We start from the raw sequence: 19,588 nt of genomic DNA, 5'->3' as shown, positions 1-19,588 counted from the left end.
TTTTTTAGCTATAATAATTGGCAAAAATCAAGAATATAGTAAACCTACACTTTGAAGGTTCTTAAATTATAACGTAAAAGAGTTGTTTCTGTTTTAATGCCCTTAAGTTACATTTTGATGGTTTATTTATTTGTTAGCTTAGCTTAATTAATAAATTATAACTTATAAAGATGCTCAGTTAGTCCGAGGAAACTCCCCGACACTCCACATGTGTCGATCACAGAGAATTTCCTTAAATGGATTATCCTCTGGTCAGTGTTGACTTTGCTGACTTTTTGACTAACTGCTGGCTGGAATCTGGCTAATACCGGAGATAAAGACGTCCCAGCTCAAAGCCACCGCTCATTATGGGGGATTAGCAGGGAGAAATCCGCACATAATCCAACCGCAAGACAGTCGCTCAATGAAGCGAAGGACTCTTAATGAACTGCTAGTATCCTTGTATCCTGTTCACTACCTGCTCGTTGGACATGTGTGGATCCTAGCAAAAAGAAAAGGCCCTAAAATGATTTAACAATCAAGTAATTCTTTGTTCATCGAGCAGCACTAATTTGCAGTCATCTGCTCAAAATGGCATTGTTCTAAAGTGCTTCTTATCACCTCTGAGTTTGCACTCTCAGCTTAAATCTGAATTTGAATCTGAATTTGCATTTCGTATTTGTGTTTGCAAACTGCACGACAAATGTGTTTTCCTCTGCGCATTTTCGCGATTAGTATTATCAGCTCTTTGTTAGCTGGTCAGCATATGGCAATAAAAACCTCTGGAATCGAAACCTTTGACCTGCTGGAAGATTTTTATGGCGACAGCGAAAGGGTTTCGTCTGGTATTTATGGGTTTACGGCTTTTCGCAAAAATCTGCCAAAATAGTTCGAAGGAACGGTGTTTTACGATGCGTAACCCTTTGCTTCTTGGTCATTACCATTGAGCGACTATCCTGTAAAATATTTGCATGCGAAAAAAGGAAGAATCGGATTTTCTAGGAAAAGCCTTGCTTTGGGTTTCAATCAATGTCTGGACTTGATAGCAGCATTTGTCATGCAAAGTAAAAAATGAATGCGAAAAAAAGAAGAACACACACGCACACACACATCGAGGTTGCGTTTTTCCGGCTTTTCCCAGGCAACCCTTTACCTTTAGCCCTCGTATCTTTTGCTTTTACCTGGGCATCTTTCGAACGAGCTGCTGAGATTCTTGAGCATTCTCAGTTGCTGAAGTGTCGCCTCTTAGAGCATCTTTGAAGTAGCAGCGGCACGTGAAAATTCTCTCCAACACAAAAGGCAATTAGCGTGGCTCAAAGGGCAAACAGGAGCCGCCGCCTACGATGGACAATGGGCAGCCTGCGGAGTTTGGTTCAGCGACAGGATCTCGGCAGGACCTGCCATAAAGATCGCCGCTCGCACTCGTGTGCTAATGGAGGCGAAAATTTTGAGATATCTCTCCCCTTTCCGCCCAGTGTTTACACAAAACTCACGCGGCGGAAGGGCAAAAATACGAATACTATCTAGCAGATACACACTGCACTCAGAGAAAAGTAGAGTTTTTAAAATTAATCTTCGGAAAGTTGTATTTTTGATCTTAAGTTTAAAATTCAGCTTCACTTCTGACTATTGCTTCTCAAAAAAGAGTTATTTCAAAATATACATTTTTCAAGCCCCCATTTTCCGAGTGTATTTTCCTTTGTGTGGGTAGAGCAACAGTCGAAAAACAAACAAAAACTGCAGCCCGGGGAAATTAATAAAAAAATGCAACAAGAAGACCACGAAAAAATTCGACGGAGAGAGGGAAAATTAGACAAATACGAAGCAGCGGAGAAACGAAAACGCTGGAAATTTATCGCGCGCGTCATTCGCTGCAACTAAGGAAAGTGGCACGTAGACCGCGACTTCGAAGCGCGATGGTGGTGTTGGTGGGTCCGCTAGCGGGGTTATGGACGGGGGAGTGGGGGAAGCGGACCACGAATGGGTCATTGCACTTTTGCAACGCACTCACAGATACGAAAGCATAGCACAAACACACAGATACAGATACATTTACAGGGCCGACAGATAGCAAAGCAAAAGGCAACATTTAAACGAGAATTGTGTAAAAAAGGCACGAAAAATTAGGCGAAAGCAAACAGAGAGAAGGCGAAACAGGGAAAGAGGGGAAGAGCGGTACAGGGGGCTGGGGGAAGAGCGGGAGAAGGCAAACAAGATACAGATACATCTGTGCATTGGTGCAAAGTGTGTGCGGGGAAGTGGAGATGGGGGGCTCCCAGTGCAACTGCAACTTTGCATGGGTCGGCCATTTTGTGATTGTTTTCGCTGGCGCAGATACAAAGATATAATCTTTACACAGAGAGAAAAGTTTATCAACCGAGGCCTTAGTGTAATAAATACCTTTTAGTTCTGTATGAATAAAAGTTTAAACTTCGCTTGTGACAAAATTCAATTGAGTTGTTGACACATACATATGGAACAATTAATTTAATTTTTTCTCTGTGTGCTAAAGACTTTATATCTGTGGGGCGTATGGCGAGAAATATAAAACTGATGTTTGCAATGATTGTTTGTAACTCAAATCGCGTTCCCCGGGTGACAGTCCCTTTACGTACATATATGTAGATATGCCGAAGTCGTTGCAGATCCGGCCGTAGATATGCATATGCATAGATACAGATACAAAAGTACATATGCTCTCCATGTAGCGCGCAGATACGAATGCGTTGGCTATAAATAGCGAGCCATGCCATTTGTGCCGCCAGCGCCACTCGAGTGTGTCGGTTGCAGTTGCAGTTTGCCGCTCAATGAACATGTGGAAATTCGGGAAATGGAAAGCCGACGACCACGCCCCCGTTAAGTACAGGCTAGCATTTTTCGTGCGGCGCATGGGGTGCATTTTCCACGATGTTTTCACCAAAAACACGCTCGCACACACACGCACGCACAAATGCGTTACTTTATTTTTAGCAATTTGAGGGAAATTTCAAGTCGAGCGTTGTGAATTTTGGTTCGAATTTATACGGCCATGGTCACATGGGAAGGGAAGGTGGGGGCGAAACCGCCCTCCATAGAATACGTGGTGTGTGTGTGTACTTACCTTGCTTTTCCGCTGTTGTTTTATTCACTCCATGTACATATAGTATCTGCAAGATCCAGCGACGTTTTTCGGGGTTCTTTGAGTGCGTAGAACACGTTTTACAAATGTATCTGCTGGCTGATCAGAACGCCGATTCTAACCATAATTCGATTCACATTTTCGCACATAGTCTAGCCACGTTTTCACTGGTCTTAAGTCAGCCAACATTTTAACCGGCATTATTGTGTGTTTGATTCGATTTTCACTATATTTCACTGCAGTTTTCTTTGGTTTTCTGGCTTGGATCGAAGTGAACTCTTTGCCTTCGAATGGCAAAATGACGCAAAGTTACTAAACAACAAAAAAATAGTATAAAAAAGGGCAATACAACTGATTCTCGGAAGTGTTTCAGTATTCACAAGCATTCGGATGGGCACATATATCCGTGTATCTCTGTATCTGTTAGTTCGTGTATCTCGAAGGGCGGGGCAGGGTTGGCAGCGGCGATTTACATGGTTCGCTCCGCTGTAAGTTCTGGACAGACTGCCAAACTTCTGCGGCGGTACGAGCACTGACCTTGAGTTCAGGCGTTTACCAAAGGGACTGCGAGTGGAACTGGGCTTCTCAGTTTCTCTGTTTCTGAGTGGGGACTGTATTGCCGACTGAATCTGTTTTTTAATTCTTTCGCCGATTCTCGACTGCAGAGAGAGAGCTCCGCAAAAATGGCGTGTGTGTAGAAAAAAGCTTCGACTGTACATAATATACTAGTACATAATGCCACTGACTCACAAATTGAGCAAAAAAGCAAAGTTCCCAAATTAGCGAAAAAAATATATATAAATTTGGGCCTCTGGAGGGGGGAAAGCTCTTTCGTCGAGCATAGAATTATCATCGGCCCTTGGGCCCACGTAAGAATTTTGCAAATATATCAACACGGTCATGAGTCGAAAACAACAACCGACAAATAAAAAAAAACCCGCCAGTTGGTCGCTTGTTTATCTGTGAAGCGCTTTTCAGGGTCACTCTTGATTATTACACAATTTTTGTTTACAGCAAAATGCGGCGCAAATTTTTGTAATCTATATTGGTATGTGTGTGCGTGTATGGTTTTGGTTCTCGAGTTGAGTTTGTTGTTTACCACGAAAACAAATTCGGTGGGCCAGGGTCAAAAAGCGGCTACGTGAAAATACGGAAGGACGGATCGCTCAATGACAATTACAGCGAAAAGCCTTGCTAACCAATGAGCGCAGAATTGTTGCTCTATTTAAAGTGTAGAACAATTTATATTTGAGTAGATGCGAAAAAACAAATTAATATGTAGTAAGAATCTTATAAATGAGCTATAAAGATTTGTATCTCTCAGATAGAAAAGTGGTGGAAGTATCTGATGGATATAAATGTACAAGAAGTATTCTTAATTGTGGAAAACAAGAAACCCCATTCGAAGCCCTTTAAATATTTTACCCCAGACGTGAAAGCAACAAGTTGCGTCAAAAGAACCACAGCCCAAACCCAAATCCCACTCACATAGATACGTTTACACACACACTCTGATGCGAAAGCACGCCAGAATTGAGTAACAATAACAACAATCCCGCCGTCCCTAAACTTGAACTTGAATTTCGCAGCGAAAACAAAAATTCAAGAGCAAAATGCCGGCAAAAAACAAGAAAAAGCGTAAAAAACAACGCAAAAACTAGTTGCGAACAATAACAATTTCGCGTAAACAGTCAGATGCTCTCGCTCCCTCGCTCTTTGGAGCCGATGGGGTCCGAAGTGGAGCCGAGGGCCTTCGGGTGCCGCTCGGCAAATTGTGCAAGCTTTCGATTCGCTTTTGCGACTCGCGAATTCCCCCGAAATTCGCAAGCCGACCAATCAGAGAGCATTTTTGCACACAACAAAAAGAGCAAAACAAAAGCTTTTCGCCAAATGTGTGTGCGCTGCTATGTTGCGAGTATTGGTGAGCGGGCTTTTGCTTATTTTTGGCACATCGCATATCGCCATTTTTGCGCAAAAAGTCAAAAGCTGTCTTGGCGTCGTGTTTTGTCGCTTTGAGGTGATTTAAAGAATCGCCAGACACGTGGTTCTTAGTTGGGGAATAGAACACGAATGCGTGGAGCTTGCTGGGCGAAAGAATCTCACCAGGAGAATTCAACAGCCACGCAGAAGAGCTTTCTGGAACGATCGAGAGATATAAGACTTGTTGTTGTCTTGGCAATGACATTTAAGATCTGGAAAGATACATTACATACATACTTACACTTTTTTGATGAATTCTTAAAATTTACCTTTATTAATCTATCCATTATTGCCAACTTTTTAAAATATATAAATGCTTACATGTTACTTTTTCTGAGATATGAATTACTGATACTCGTGTTTTGATTTAACATTAAGTACGTAATAAGATCGCTAAACCATTGTTACTATAACCTTGAATAAATTTAACATAGTTAACGAAAGTCTAGTGAGATTAGCATTATAACATTCTGCAAAAGTTAGCTTTTATAAATTATTTATTCATTAAGCTTTGCACAATAATAGAGCAGAAGAGATTTCTTATAACAGAAGCTGTTACTACAATTTTAGCAATAAACAAATTCTGATGAACTAGGTTCTCTTTTGTATGTAAGCTTTTCTAAATTAAGTATCTAGTTAGCTTTACTGACATTAGAATTTTGCGAAGCAAAGCTTTTCGAAAAGTTTGCACTTTATAGAGGTTTGTCTGATCTAACGATCTAGTAAAGATATGAACCCGCTCTGCGCATAAAGAATTACCTATATAAGCTGGCAGATAAAAGGATTCCCATGGAATTGCAGAGCCAATTTAGTCCTTTGTTCGACACTATCATTAGCCCTCAGGTCCTTTCTCCCCATTTGATGCAACCTGCTGAACACACGATCAGCTGCGATTGCAACTGCGATCCTGACTTGCAACATGTTCCCTTTTTCACCGATTTTCCTTTTTACTCCGTCCGTGTGACTTTATCGTGTGATTCTACGGCTGCGCCCCTTATTATTCTCTCGATCGAATCAAAAAGTTAACTTTTCCCAGGGATTTTCAGGCATTCGGGGATTTCATCCCGCATTTGTGCGTGTGCGAGCATCCTGTTGCATGTGGATGCAACTGTGGCAGTGGCCCCCGCCTCTTCTTGCAACAGGAGCAGCAATCGATTTGGGCATTCGCTTTGGTTTGTCCTTCGCCCATGGTGCATAGTCCTTCGTCTATAGGATCGGGATATTCCCAGCTCTTTGTGCGCTGCTGCTGCCATAATTTCTCGTCATTCTTCTGGTGGCTCTTTGTTGGGTTATTGAACTTCCCTTTGGGTGCACAGGTGATAATTTTTCGGGAATTTACTGCACCATCACTTGTCGCAGCAGTTTTGGGGCCAATGGAAAATGGGTATACAGCCATATAATCGCATTAATCGCATGTTCGGCCAATATTAGTCTACCCCTTCCCGGGCTTCCATTTTCCGGATACGTAGATGCTGTTTCCACGAGTTTGTCCAAGAATTTCTCACACATTTCACGTACTCGGGAGTGCAACTAAGTCAACAATTGCACGGCAGGTATCCGCATCTCGAGGCCCAAAGACAGGCGCAAATTATTTTGACAAGTGGCCGAGAAATTGTCCTCCATTGTCCAATGCCACCAACAATGTCGATTGTTGGTCTACTGCTGGCTGAGGATGAGGTGAAGATCTCGGCTGCTGCAGTTGCTTTCTGAGTGACAGGCCATTATTATTATTATCTTGGGATCTTGGAGATTGCAGACCAAGTGTCTTCCCTGCTCGCTCGCATTGGATAAATATTGCAGCCCATTAATTACAATCAAAGTGCCACAAGCACACTCGAGGGCAATACTATCGCTCAATGTCTAATGACAACGTGAGTCGATCAATTGCCAAACTGTTTAACCCCTTTGTGGCTTTATTTGCATTTATAACGAAGTCTGTGAAACATGTCAATTTGGTTTTTTAGTTCCTACTTCTTTTACATTAATTAATTGGGGTTAGAAATTGTTCTTTTGCCATTTAAATGTAGTCAAAAAGAAATATACCATGTTTAGGTTAATTTAAAAGTAAAAATAATAATGATCATTTTTCTTTGAAGATGGTTTCCAAGCCACAAACATTCTTATTGGCAGAAACTTGACTTTAATTGCTGCTACTTAACGCCGTTTCTAAAACACGAACTAATTTAACCACCGAAGGTCATTATAGCCAATTTAAACTGTGCTCGCTGGTACAGTCGCCGCTCTATCTATTTTCGGTTTTTATTATTTTTTCGGCGCTGTGCGGCCGGAAATCGCCAGCAATTGCACGTCCCATGTGCGTGTCTTCCAAAAATATGTGTGTGTTTTCCACTTCTGTTTTTCCCGTTTTCCTGCATTTTCCGTCGCTTCTCGCCTGTGGAATAACAAATAATTAGCATTAACCACGCAATTGAGTCGCGGCGGCGCAATGTTGCATTTAATTTTCGGGAAAATGCGTTGCACATGTGCATGCGCGAAAGAGACGCGAGTAGGTGCAGCGAAAGAGAGGGAAAGAACTGCAGCGGCAGTGCGATAAAGCATTTTCGGTAATGTCAACAAAAACGCCAAAGAAGAACGACAACAAAGTAAGCAAAAGAAAACCGTGCAATGGGCGGGGGAGGGTGAAGAGGGGGGCGATAGCGAGGTCGCCATCTTGGCTTTCCTAGAAGAAGGGGAAATTGGTAAAAACACAAGATACTCGAACTTGTGGATGCACAGATACACAGATACACTCACACTCGCGCATTTGTTGCATGCCTCGCGTGGTTTTTCTTCCACTTTTCGACTTTTTGTTTTTCATTTTTGGGATCGGCGGCCCTACGCCAACAAAACTGAAGCCACATCACGATTTTGGCTACGATCGTGGCATTCGAAATTCAAATGCTGGCCACGCCGCCTCAGATTGCATAATTGCCACGACAGCACGGCGATCATCGAACCTTCAGGGTACTTCAATTGTTAAATGAGTATTGGGTTTTATAATAGGTAGTTATGCTATGAAATGCGTCCAAAGCAATGCAGATAGTAACCAATTACTCTTTTATATTCTGCCCACTACTAAATTAATTAGCAAGATACATTTTAAATATGTTTTCAAAAGTATTGTAAAAGCTCTTTCTGTGACCTTCATATAAGGGCTCCTATTAATTTGCAAGGCATCGACCCCTATCAATTTTTCATCAGTTTCATCTGGGTATGCATGTATCTCATTACTGAGCGTGGCTAATTTGCCCGCAGAGGTCAAGAAGTCAGGACGATGGTCAGCTATGCGCCCTCTCGCTCTGCCACACGCTTGGCAGGATCGGGCAGCAGCATTCAATACAATGCAAAAGAATCTGCAAACGAAAGTGAAACCAGGATCGATAGCCTCGAGCGATTCGAGCGACTGACACACGCTGTCCTTTCAGAAAACAAAGGCCTCGAAATGCGACAAATTCAAACAGTTTTTGTTTGGTTTTACGTTTTTTTTTTCTTCTTTCGTTTTTGTTTTTGGGTCTTTCGAATGCATGTTGCTTTGTTCGAGTCAAAGTTCCCAGATATCCTTTGTAATTGGATCCTTTCCCGAGGAGCAGAACAATCCCTGCGCGTGTGAAGCGCGACGAGTGCGCGTATATCTATTTTCATTTTCGCTGCATTTTCCTGTTTTCTCGTATCTTGAGCGTTGTTTATGTCGCATAAAAAACCGAAAACGAATGCGAGGGATACGTTTCCCATCCCCAAAACACCCGCACTTTCCAGGGGTCGCTGGAAATGGCGTACGGCGTGTAATTTATGCCAAATATGATAGCAGCGAATGTTTGTCCTCGTTGTTTACAGACATCACGTTTTCCCTGTCTACATCTCCAGTTTCTCCGCGTGTTTCCACATGAAAAGTGACAGTTGCAGATCCGAGTGCGATAAGAAAAGTCTGGATGGTCCCCAATGTCTGGAATTTTCACATTTCCCGGCTGGAGGTCGTGTACTAGAAGAAAATGAACTTCTTTACTAAAGGCAAATATTAGTTTCTAATCGATTAGTAGGCTACCTAGAAATACTCAGACTTATTTATGTAATAATTGTAAATTCTTAATAATAAAACAATGAAAAAAAAAACATCTGCTGAAATAAATCATATTTATATAATGCTATTTGCCTTGACTGTGTTTTATCTAGATTAATACACATATTTTATCAGTAAGAAAATTCAAATATGTAAGTTAAATTAATCTGGTTTACATTTAATCATATTTCCCGAACAACAACAAAATCGATATAAAAACCGTCCTTGGATTATTTGCTTAAAATGCAAAGTCGCCTGCGACTTAAATGGATTTTCCTGCTCAACAAGCTCTCGAAAAAAAAATATAAAATATTCCCAATTCGTGTGGGGGAAAATGCCTATTGCCAAGGCAGTTTATATCGGGTGGAAAATGGCCACCCTCGTGAAAACCGCAATGCGAAAAGCCAAAGTAGAGCAGGAAAATATTGCAGGAAATGTGGAAGCTCCTGTCGCATTTTTAACGCTTTTTAGCATAAACAACATCGGGCCGGGAATCGCAGAAGGGCCATCTGGGTGGTTGGTGATATGAACTTATATATGTATATATGATACTTATGTAATATAGTAAGGTTTCCCCGTCTGGACGACGTCTGCTGCAGCTTTGGCTTTATTTTCCGGTTTTTTTTCTAACTTCGTTCGTTTGTGTACGCTCATTTCGTTTTCAACCCCTGGCTGATTGCTACAAAAAATTTGCATGCGGCCCTTTGTCGCGTTTTGTTGTTGCTGCAAAATTGCCAGATACAAGACACTCGCACACGCACAATCCACTTTTAATAATGCACACTAAGTGTGTGTGCGTGAGTGTGTGTGTGAGTGCGTGTGTTGGTGCGCCGCGGAGGGAGGGTGTTTTGGGGTGTTTTCGATAAGTACTTTACGAGAGACAACCCTCGTTTTGCGGATTTTTTATGATCCGCCTTTGGTAGTCCAGTGGCAACATCAAAGTTCATATCCTGCTTCCGGAGGGGGGAAAGCGGAAAACGTTCCCTGTGCCTCCGGTGGTTGCTCCTGGCAAATGGGAGTGGAAATCATTGGCATTGGCTGCCCCTGCAATTTTTGCAAACATGAAAATGACTCTTCGATTGGGTTTTTGGCGAATCGCAGTGGCGATTTTGCAAGTTTTCCTGCATTTTAGGGGTTGCGAGCGGGGTGGTGGTGGTTTAGTCAAAAAAGGAGGTTTCTAGCCAGCGAATCATGTGCGAAAATTCTGCAAAGCTAAGTATGGAATTAGTAAAGAGTGTGGTATATAAATTTGTAATATAAATAAATCTAATATACTTTACATTTGTATGCCTGTAAGAGTATTAAGACTTTAATAAGTATTTATTCTATAAAAAAACTTTCTGTCATTCAAAATTATCCTAACATAAAGGGCAAATAAAATTAAATACTTCGAAGTAGGATTAGATCCACATTTCAAATAAAGAAAATTCGCATAAATCAAGCCTTTCGCAAAAAGGATATTTCTAACCCTTCCATAAGGAAGTCCATCAACTTCTTATTGTCCTAAGTCAAGGAAGTTCGGTGTAGAATTTGCATAATAATCAGGACGAAAACAGGGATCGCCCGAATATGCAAATGACCAAATCAATCGAGGGCCAAATTAAAATCGATCAAAATTGATTTGTTGCCCGGTGTGCAGAAACCCAAACACCGCACCCCGAAATGCCAGATCACCCAGGACCGCGATGCCTCCAAGACCAGGACATTGCCGAAGGAGTTGTGCGAGGAGCGTGAGAAAGTCTCCTTTTTGCACGAGTGATTTACATAATTTTTGGGCAAGTAAATTGCATGCACATCTCGTGTGTGGACCTTATGCAAATGAGCTGCGACGCTATTGCCATAGTGCCGTCCCTCTTCAACCCCCTGCTGCCAGCGCGCAGGACGCAGGACGAAGGACTCGGGCCGGGCCGCAGGACTCAGGTGTGCGAGCGTGTCGGCATGCTGTGAACGAGGCGCCGTCCACTGTGCCCGTAATTAACCCCTGTCTCTGTGGCATTTCCCTTTTTCCAACCCATTTTCACTTTCGTTTGCATCCGAGTCCTTTTGGCAGTTTCGCAATGCGAGTTTCCTTATGCAAATGAGAGTGCATCCTCGCCCTTCCCTTATATTCGCCAAGTGAAAATCTTATGCAAATTTCCCTGGCTGTGGAAAACTCCTTCCGCCGCGAGATACAGGATCTGCGTGATCTCCGCTCTAATTTGACTGCTGGGTGTCAGGTACTGCGAGCATCGTTATCCTTTTTTGGCTGCGATCGTGAGAAAGTTCGGAAATTTGCATAATTTTTCGTGAAAATTTTGCTGGTCTACGTGATCGTTGCAAAGAGGGCAGAGATTGGAGATGCTAAATCACTGATCTCTGATCGCAATTTCCCAATCTCTTGGGAAATAATGAGTTCATTAATTACAAGCGCATTAATTGTTTTAGTTTCCTGCCCAACCATATATGTATATACACATAAATGTGTAATATAGGTGTGTACAGTTTTATTATCTTATTTTTGGTATATTTGTACCCAAGCCCCCTTTTTTACAAAAATTATTATTATGGTATTATGGTAATTATAAAATGCAAACGTAGAAGTCATTAGATTAGGCTGTTCTCATCTGTCCTCCGGGTACAAGGGGTACCTCTTCAACGTCGGAGGAATCGTCGGAGTCGGAGCCGCTGCTCGAAGATGAACTGGATCTGGAGCCCGGCCTTGATCTGGAGCCAGCGCTGGAGCTGGAGCCGGAGCCGGAGCCGGAGCCGGAGCCAGAGCCAGAGCCAGAGCCAGAGCCAGAGCCAGAGCCAGAGCCGGAGCCGGAGCCGGAGCTAGCGCTAGAGCTAGATCTAGAACTAGAGCTGGAGCTGGACCTGGACCTAGAAGCTCTGCCGGACTTGGTTTCCATTTCCGACTCGCTGCTGCTGCTGCTGAGTTCGACGACGAAGGGCAAATTGGGGGATATAACGGGTTGCTTCTGCGGAGGATTATTATTCCTTGGAATATTCCCCATTGGAGTGCCACCAGCAGGCTGCGGAGGTCCCACCTCCTCCTCATCGCTGGTATCGCTCAGATTGTGACTCTCAACAACACACGCTCCCAATTGTGGAGCCATTACATTGGCCTGTGGCGGCTTCAATTTGGCAGATAGCGGAGCAATTGCTCTCTTGCGCACCACGTTATTGGAATTGATGGTTTTATTCCTGCAATTGATCAAGGGACCACATCGGCGTCGGTTTTTGTTGAGCATCCGTGTAATGTTCACCAGCTGGGACTGTAGAGCGCGCTGTAGTCTTTCCTTTTCCGAAGGCTGCATGTCCTTGAGCTTGAGCTTGCTATGGGCCCTCGACGCCTTGGTGACGGCACTTTTCATCAGGACCATAGTCTCTGCGGCGAAAGCCTTGACATCGAAGCTCAGATCTCCGCAGTTCTCCGAGGAAAATCCTTCGATTTGTTGGACCATGTGAATTATCTCCTTCATGGCGTTTGTCGGAAGTTTGGCAAATAATTTCTGTGTGGCACAGCGATCCGCGTCAGTGACACGTGTTGGGGTATCGATGTCTTCATCATCTGAGGATTCAATGCTAACTGCCATGAGGTTGTCTATTTCATTCCCGTTCAACAACTCTATAGCTGGCTTAAATTCGCCTTGGACCAAATCCGTTTCCGGATTTGGGATCAATTTCTGTCGTTTGCTAGATGGTGGCTTTGAAGAATTACGTTGACCTGCCTCCATTTTGTTTATCATCTTTTTTAAGGTGTCACAGAAAGTCTCCACCAAATTCTTGGCCCTCAGAGGTTCTCCGGAACCCTGCACTTGGACGCACTGCATCAAGCGATTTTCGGTTAACTTGGCGGCAGCCAGTAGTTCATTTAGATCTGCAGCATTCAAAGCAGAATCCAGCGAAGAGCCGAGCATTCCATTCATGGAAGTACACCACTCCGCCGGCTTATTAAAGACTCTTTCGTAGAGGATTTTAGCCGGTTCGAGGTACTTTCTAAAGCAGTTGTCCACATGAAAGCCAAAATCATGGACGGATTTGAAGTACTGCCGATCCACTCTCTTTTGCAACGAATCCCACTTGTTATTGAAGAAATGGCGCGTCATGGCATCCGTCTGATTGGTATAGCTCTGCAACTTCTTCAATATCTCCCGGCACTTGAGTTCCGTCTGCTCGGCACTAGGAGCATTCGTCCTAGGCCTGCCCACCGCCATGGGATCCCTGTTGCAGGGCACCTCTGGACCACACGGCAAACCTCGGAGTTTCTTTTGAAAGAACTTCTCCAGCATCTGGCCCTTGCGGTGAACGACATCGCCCGGTCGATTGAATAGAAAGCAATTGCTAATAATTAGCTTGAAATCGCCAATCGCATCATTGACAGATTTATAGTAGTTGTTCTGCACTCTTTTCAGTATGGTACCGATATCCATGGGGTGTTTGATAACCGTGTAGTATGTGGGCACCTTCAAAGCATCAGTGTCCACGGGCTCCAAGAAGTCCAACGCATACTTCTTCTTGCGAGCCTCGTCGAGAAAATGCTTCTTGAAGTAATGCAACTTATTGGTATAACAACCCGCCTTTCCGAAATGCGGTATATACTCGGGTTGGACACGATTTGGAAGTTTTAGTTTTACGGAAAGCGGTTTGGAGTTTGCCTGGCAATAGAATGATTTGTAAAAATTTCCGCAGTGACTAGCTCACGAACTCACCATTCTACGGATTTTTTTTTTTATGTAATTTAGTATACGTTTGGGGCAGTTATTCACTGGTTGTTCAAATGTTTCGATTTTTGAAAACTTGTCTCTTTCAATTTTACAAAAATATAAACTCGAATTTGACTACAAATCGGGAAACACTTTTGCTGTTCGTCCGTCCACTTACATGAACAAATTATTGTGAAGGAAAAAAAATATCACCGCTCAGTTGACAAGTAAATCAATCGCACAGCCTACTGCCATTTAGTAATTACTATCGAAAGTTTTAGTCAGGGATACAAGACATTGCATTTAAATAGGCGGCAACCCTTAGGATTTTGCAAGAGTGAAAGTCACTATTAGAACATTCGTTTATTTTAAAATCCAGCCTATTCCTAAACCCTCCATAAGCAGCAGTGCACCAATTATAGGCTGGTTGATCAGAAACCGTATCATTAGTAGACACCGAAACTAAAGCAAACAATGGGCACATCAAAGGGAATGGAGGCAAACATCCAACCACCCATACCAACCCACAGGCCCCATCCACTGAATATTTATAATATTTTGCACCACTTCACAGGCTTTCAGGTTTTTCTACCCCACCTTCCAGTTGGAAAATGTGGCAATGGGACATAAAAACTGCTTTTTGCAATTTACATCAACATTTTTATCACCCCACCACCCACCGGCACATCCACCACCGACAACCTTCAAGGAGTACAGCAACAACAACACGCTTTTCCTATTTGCATACATATGTAAGTGTGTCTCATAAATACAGATATACGGCCACGCCCCTCACCGCCGCCCACCTCGACAGCCTCCTGCGTCTTTTTGCGCACTTAATTACACACGCATACGCTTCATTCCACTTTGCGGTGCTGCTTGTCTAGCATTCGAGCCACCCAACCAGCCACCCACTGGAGGACAGGACTTCGCTTCCATCTGCGAACCACCGCGGTGGGACAGGCCCACTACGGAAATAGACACGGGGCACACACCGGAGGAAAAATCGTACAAAATGGAGGTCATCACTGTAATCCCAATCGATAATGCAAATTAACAAGGAGCAAGCCAACCTATGAACTTAAATATGGAGGATTAGTTATTAGTGCAAAATTATACATATACATATGTGGATTTTTTTATTTTAGCCCTTAATTATACATTGTATATTGTGTAACTAATTTAAATAAAGTCTAATGCGATATCGGAATACAGCAAAGGATATTTTCCAGTTCATGGGTCTACGATATTTTTATATAATATTCGTAGCTTCTCTGTTGCACAGTGTTCGCGGTACAGTCCTGCGATTATCGTCCCATATCCTTGACTAAGGACTTTCGTGCTGCAAATTTGTTGCTCTTTAGGCAGTGGCACTCACAGAAAGGACCACTCACGGAATCGCTGGAGACGCAGGATGCCGGCTATCGCAGGTTCTACCTGCCCTGGCCAAGGTGTCAATATTGCGTTATCATCCCGGGACGCTGAGTCCCAGCTCCGATCCCCGACCCCTGACCCCTGAGCCCTCTCACCCCGACTAACGTCCACGTCCTTGGCCATTCTTTCGTTAATTTTATCTCTGACGGCGATTAATGCGAATAAATTTTATAGACGAAAATGTGCACTCGCATGTCCCGTCGCCGAGTTATCCTCTTTTGTGTGTGCGTGTTTTCCCTGGGACCTTTTCCCCCGCCCCCTTCGGCTGGCATTTTCCTTGGTTTTCCTCCGTTTTCCTCTTCGTCCCCCTGCCCTTGGCTAATGTTTTCTTACTGACTTTCTGTGGCCATTGTGCACCGGCCTGTGTTTTGGAGTATGTGACTTTTGCTGTTTGTCTTCGGCACCTGCAGACCTGCAGTTGTTAATTGTTCGATGCCCGGTGCTTACGCGATCTTGCAGCTCTCAGGATCCCGACGAATCCGATACCGATCCCTCGGCGATTCACCATTCTCCCTTCTCCCTTCCCTTCCCTTCCCATTTTATATTTATTTTTTTAGCAATTGCCGGTGACTCAGCATCCGTGGAGAGCGTGGAAACTCGTAGTCTCAATGCCCCCCAACCAACCCTCAATTAGGATAGGGCTCGGCATGGAAACAGCAGGTCCAGGTCCAGGTACAGGCTGGCCAGAGCGGAGATACAAGATACAAGATGATACAAACAGGTTTTCCATTTTCTTAACCCTCGTCGTGGTCGCGACACTTGTCCCGCTCCCCGAATTCATCCGGCATTGTTTGCGATGTGTTAACCTTAAGCGATTTCTGACTTTTGTGGACCCTATTGTTGCGACCCTGACTTTTTTCCCTTGATTTCGATTTTGATATAAAAAAAGAGTGTACATTGCCTGACAATGGAAATCCATTTCGGTGGGAACGCCGCGAATCCTGGCCAAAGGACAATGGCGATCGGCGATGGTAATCGCGGCGCAAAAGATGCAGGTTTTCTGGGATTCATTTGGTTTTCCCCGCTTTCTTTTACGTCTGGATGAGAAACGGCGCACCCACACACGCACTATTTATGGATTTCCGTTGGGAATGGGAATGGGAACGGGAATGGCGGAAAAGCTATGCCCTCGCTCATTTTATTCGCGCCGCTCCCGAAAAACAGGCAAGCAAATGAAAGGGGGGAGTCAATGACCCGCCGGAAAAGTGGGAAAGTCGAACAACCAGAAGACGACGAAATGTTGCAATTGCAATTCACCAATTTAGCTGGCTGAGCCCGCATCTTGGTCAATAAAAGGGAATTGATTGAGAAATTGTGAAAATAAATTGGAAATGAAAACGGGTGGGGGAAAGTGTGCCGCGTGTAGAATGGTGAAAGTTCAACAATTAAATGGCAAACAAATTTCCGCCAATTATTCGACATTAATTATGATCCATTGGCGGATGAGGGTCAGCGGTGGACAACTCCTTGCGACTCCTTGTCGGGAAAAGGGTTGTTTACCTTTTCGAAGGGCCATGCTGGTCCTATCAGATCAACCATGAATCTTAATCAGCGAGGTTTTCGGTTATGGCGGTTTGCACTTAGCCGTTTTCCCAGGCATGCGAGTAAAAACACAAGTTTCAAATCCCCATACCCATCATATCAACATTTAAACCTTTATTTTGCAATCTTTTAGAATTCTAACTTGGATATTTAAAAGGTATTTAAAAATATTTAATTTAAGCTCTTTAAACAGACACCCACATTGAGTTGTACAATCTTGTTTCACTAAACTTTACTGGAAACTGCTTCAAATCATTTTGAAAACCATTTAATAAAATTTAAATAATTGAGTGTACAAATTTGTATCTGTGGGCAATATGCATTTGTGTGTAAATCTGTCAAGCGTTTCTTTTGGTAGCCCACGGAAAATGCCTCAAGAGTCATTGACTTTGAGGCACCAGAAAACGCATCTGCATTCGGTGCAATGGCCGATGACGCTGACGGCCCAAAACGCCAATCGACCAAGACGCTGCCCCGCCCCCTTCTTTTCAACCAATTAAGCCATGAGAAGCTGCCCCAAACTGCAATCAAAGAAGGCTGGAGGAAAGCAAAAACCCTAAAAATGAAACATTTTTCTCAAAGCCCGTGTCCGAGTCTGAAAAACGCATTACGCGATGAAGAAAATCGGGTTTAGAGCTGTTAGCCAGACTACCTGTGCAGGTTTTTGGCCCCACTACTACCACCACCACCACCACCAAGGGAACTGGCCGCAAAAAACCCACAGCAAACAACAAAAAACGATCATCACAGTTGGCCGAGAGTCGTGAAAATGGGTTTCTTGGCCCAGCAGCATCACATATCACATCGGCCAAAAGTCACTCCCGACCGACCAGATTTCATATCGCTGGGGTCGGGGATTACACACTTTGTGCATTTGCCGAGTGCGAGTATAACTATAAGTTTCAGGCATGACCTCGCCGCGATCCCAAGCCCCCCAGCTCCTTCGATTGATTTCATACACTGCGAAGAACAATGTATGCTTTGCATTCTGCAAAAAAGCCTGAGAAATCGAGTTCAAGTTCGGAACAAGATATTATTTAAGGAATCAAATGCAGTTTATTTAGCTTAACTATTTAATATGCAATATATTGCTATCCATATTAATGCATAAACTATTTTCAGTGCATTCTTGATTCTTTATGGGTTGACAACTTGTAGACGTGTTGAATCGCGGACGTAAGAAGACAGCGATTGAAAATGGAAATGGGACTGGGATTGGATTGGAATCGGGAAAAAAGGGAATAAAAGTCGGGATTGGGATGCACATTTAAAATGTGCAGCGATCTGCAGCGGCTGATAAAGTAAGAGTCTGGCCCGAACCTGTTTTATGGCCAAAAAAAACGATCGAAAAACGCCTGAACAAAACGACAAAATGAAATGCATAAACGTAAATCTCCCAGCAGGTAGTCCCCGGATGGCCAAGATGGAGTTGGAGATGATATGGCATGGCATGGCATGGAATGGGATGGGATGGAGATCATTTGGCTGGACCCGAAACCTGTAACATTGCGCTTGATGATGACTTTTCGGTCTAGCCGGCGACAATAAATTTCTCAATTTTCCAATGCTCCAGATTGCTGCTCCTGATTGTCCTGTCTGCACATTTTACGCACTCCTTGAGCAGAACAACTGCGCACTTGCCAGGTGCATAAAATGGGGTGAATGGATAATCAGCCGCGCGGGGGAAAGGGGAATATCAAGGGGATGGGTTTAAGGTATGGGTTTCGATTTCTGCGTGGGTGATTTTCTTGATTTCCCAGGCCAGAGAAAGGGTTTGCCGATTGATTGATCTCCTGAGATGTATGCACTTGCGTGGAAAACCAAATATTTGCATCACTTTTCCCTGCTCACACATAAATCCGAGTTTAATCTGCGGTTGCGAGTGTGTGAAAATAGTTTTTTTTTTGTTTTTCGCCAGCACCAGCAGAATGCTGATTTTCCAATTGAGTTTTCCGCTTTTTACTTGCCAATTGGCGGAGCTGCGGGTCAAAGGTTGCTTGCCGATCGACGAAAGGCCAGACAATTGCCAAAAGCGGGTGCTCATTGTGATTTTTTGTGCAGTGCCAGCGATAAGAAAATCACATCCCCTCCCAAGTAAATACATTTCAGTTTGGCTCCCCCTGGGCGCATGTGTATCTGTATCCGTACAAAAAGTACAAAATACACAACAAAGTGCACCCAAATAGTTATCGCAAACAAGCGGAGCCCGGAAAAATGCGTAGACAGCACCGAAAAAGTTCATTGACTTTCGCGTACAGAAAACAACAACAGCACGCATCTTTTTAGTGCGTTTATTGCTGCACTGGGAGAAAAAATCACTGACTTGGATGTAATCAGCAACAGTATCTGCACAGGTCTTAACTTTGTGGAAATATCAAAGTAACACATCTTTCTCAATAATAAACTAATTGTTAGGAATTATTTCAAACGTATTTTATATGAATTATTATTTAAATTATCCGAAAACTAAAAGAATATATAATAATGAACGTAAATAACATGAACTAAGTATATAAAATATATTTCTACTTTTTAGATATATTTTCTTTGCACCATAAAGGTAATATTTAAGTTAATATTAAGCACCTTCATATTTTTTGAAGTGTTTTGATTCCGAACAGAAATAAATATGGCTGCCCCAACTCAGCGTGTGCACAAAAGAGCAAACTCCAAAGAGTGCACACACAAAAAATTACATTAAAGTGAAAATGAGCGATAACAACGCCAACACAAATGCACAAACGGCTACAGATACAAGCACAGATACGGATACACGCACTAACACACGCGCAG

General features: G+C 43.3%; 1 protein-coding gene across 1 annotated transcript; it reads right to left on the bottom strand.

Moving 5' to 3' along the window:
* Positions 1-11,615: 11,615 nt before the first annotated feature.
* Positions 11,616-14,005, bottom strand: LOC117138101. The gene is made up of 2 exons (XM_033299958.1): positions 13,826-14,005; positions 11,616-13,771 (listed from the first exon to the last, which is right to left on the bottom strand). Exons 1-2 carry the CDS (start codon positions 13,826-13,828, stop codon positions 11,723-11,725), a joined length of 2,052 nt encoding a protein of 683 aa, XP_033155849.1. The 5' UTR covers positions 13,829-14,005; the 3' UTR covers positions 11,616-11,722.
* Between the last annotated feature and the right edge of the window lie 5,583 nt (positions 14,006-19,588).

This window comes from Drosophila mauritiana, chromosome 2R (genome assembly GCF_004382145.1).
Source record: "Drosophila mauritiana strain mau12 chromosome 2R, ASM438214v1, whole genome shotgun sequence".
Lineage (NCBI taxonomy): Eukaryota > Metazoa > Arthropoda > Insecta > Diptera > Drosophilidae > Drosophila > Drosophila mauritiana.
This window is presented reverse-complemented; position numbering and strand designations above follow the sequence as displayed.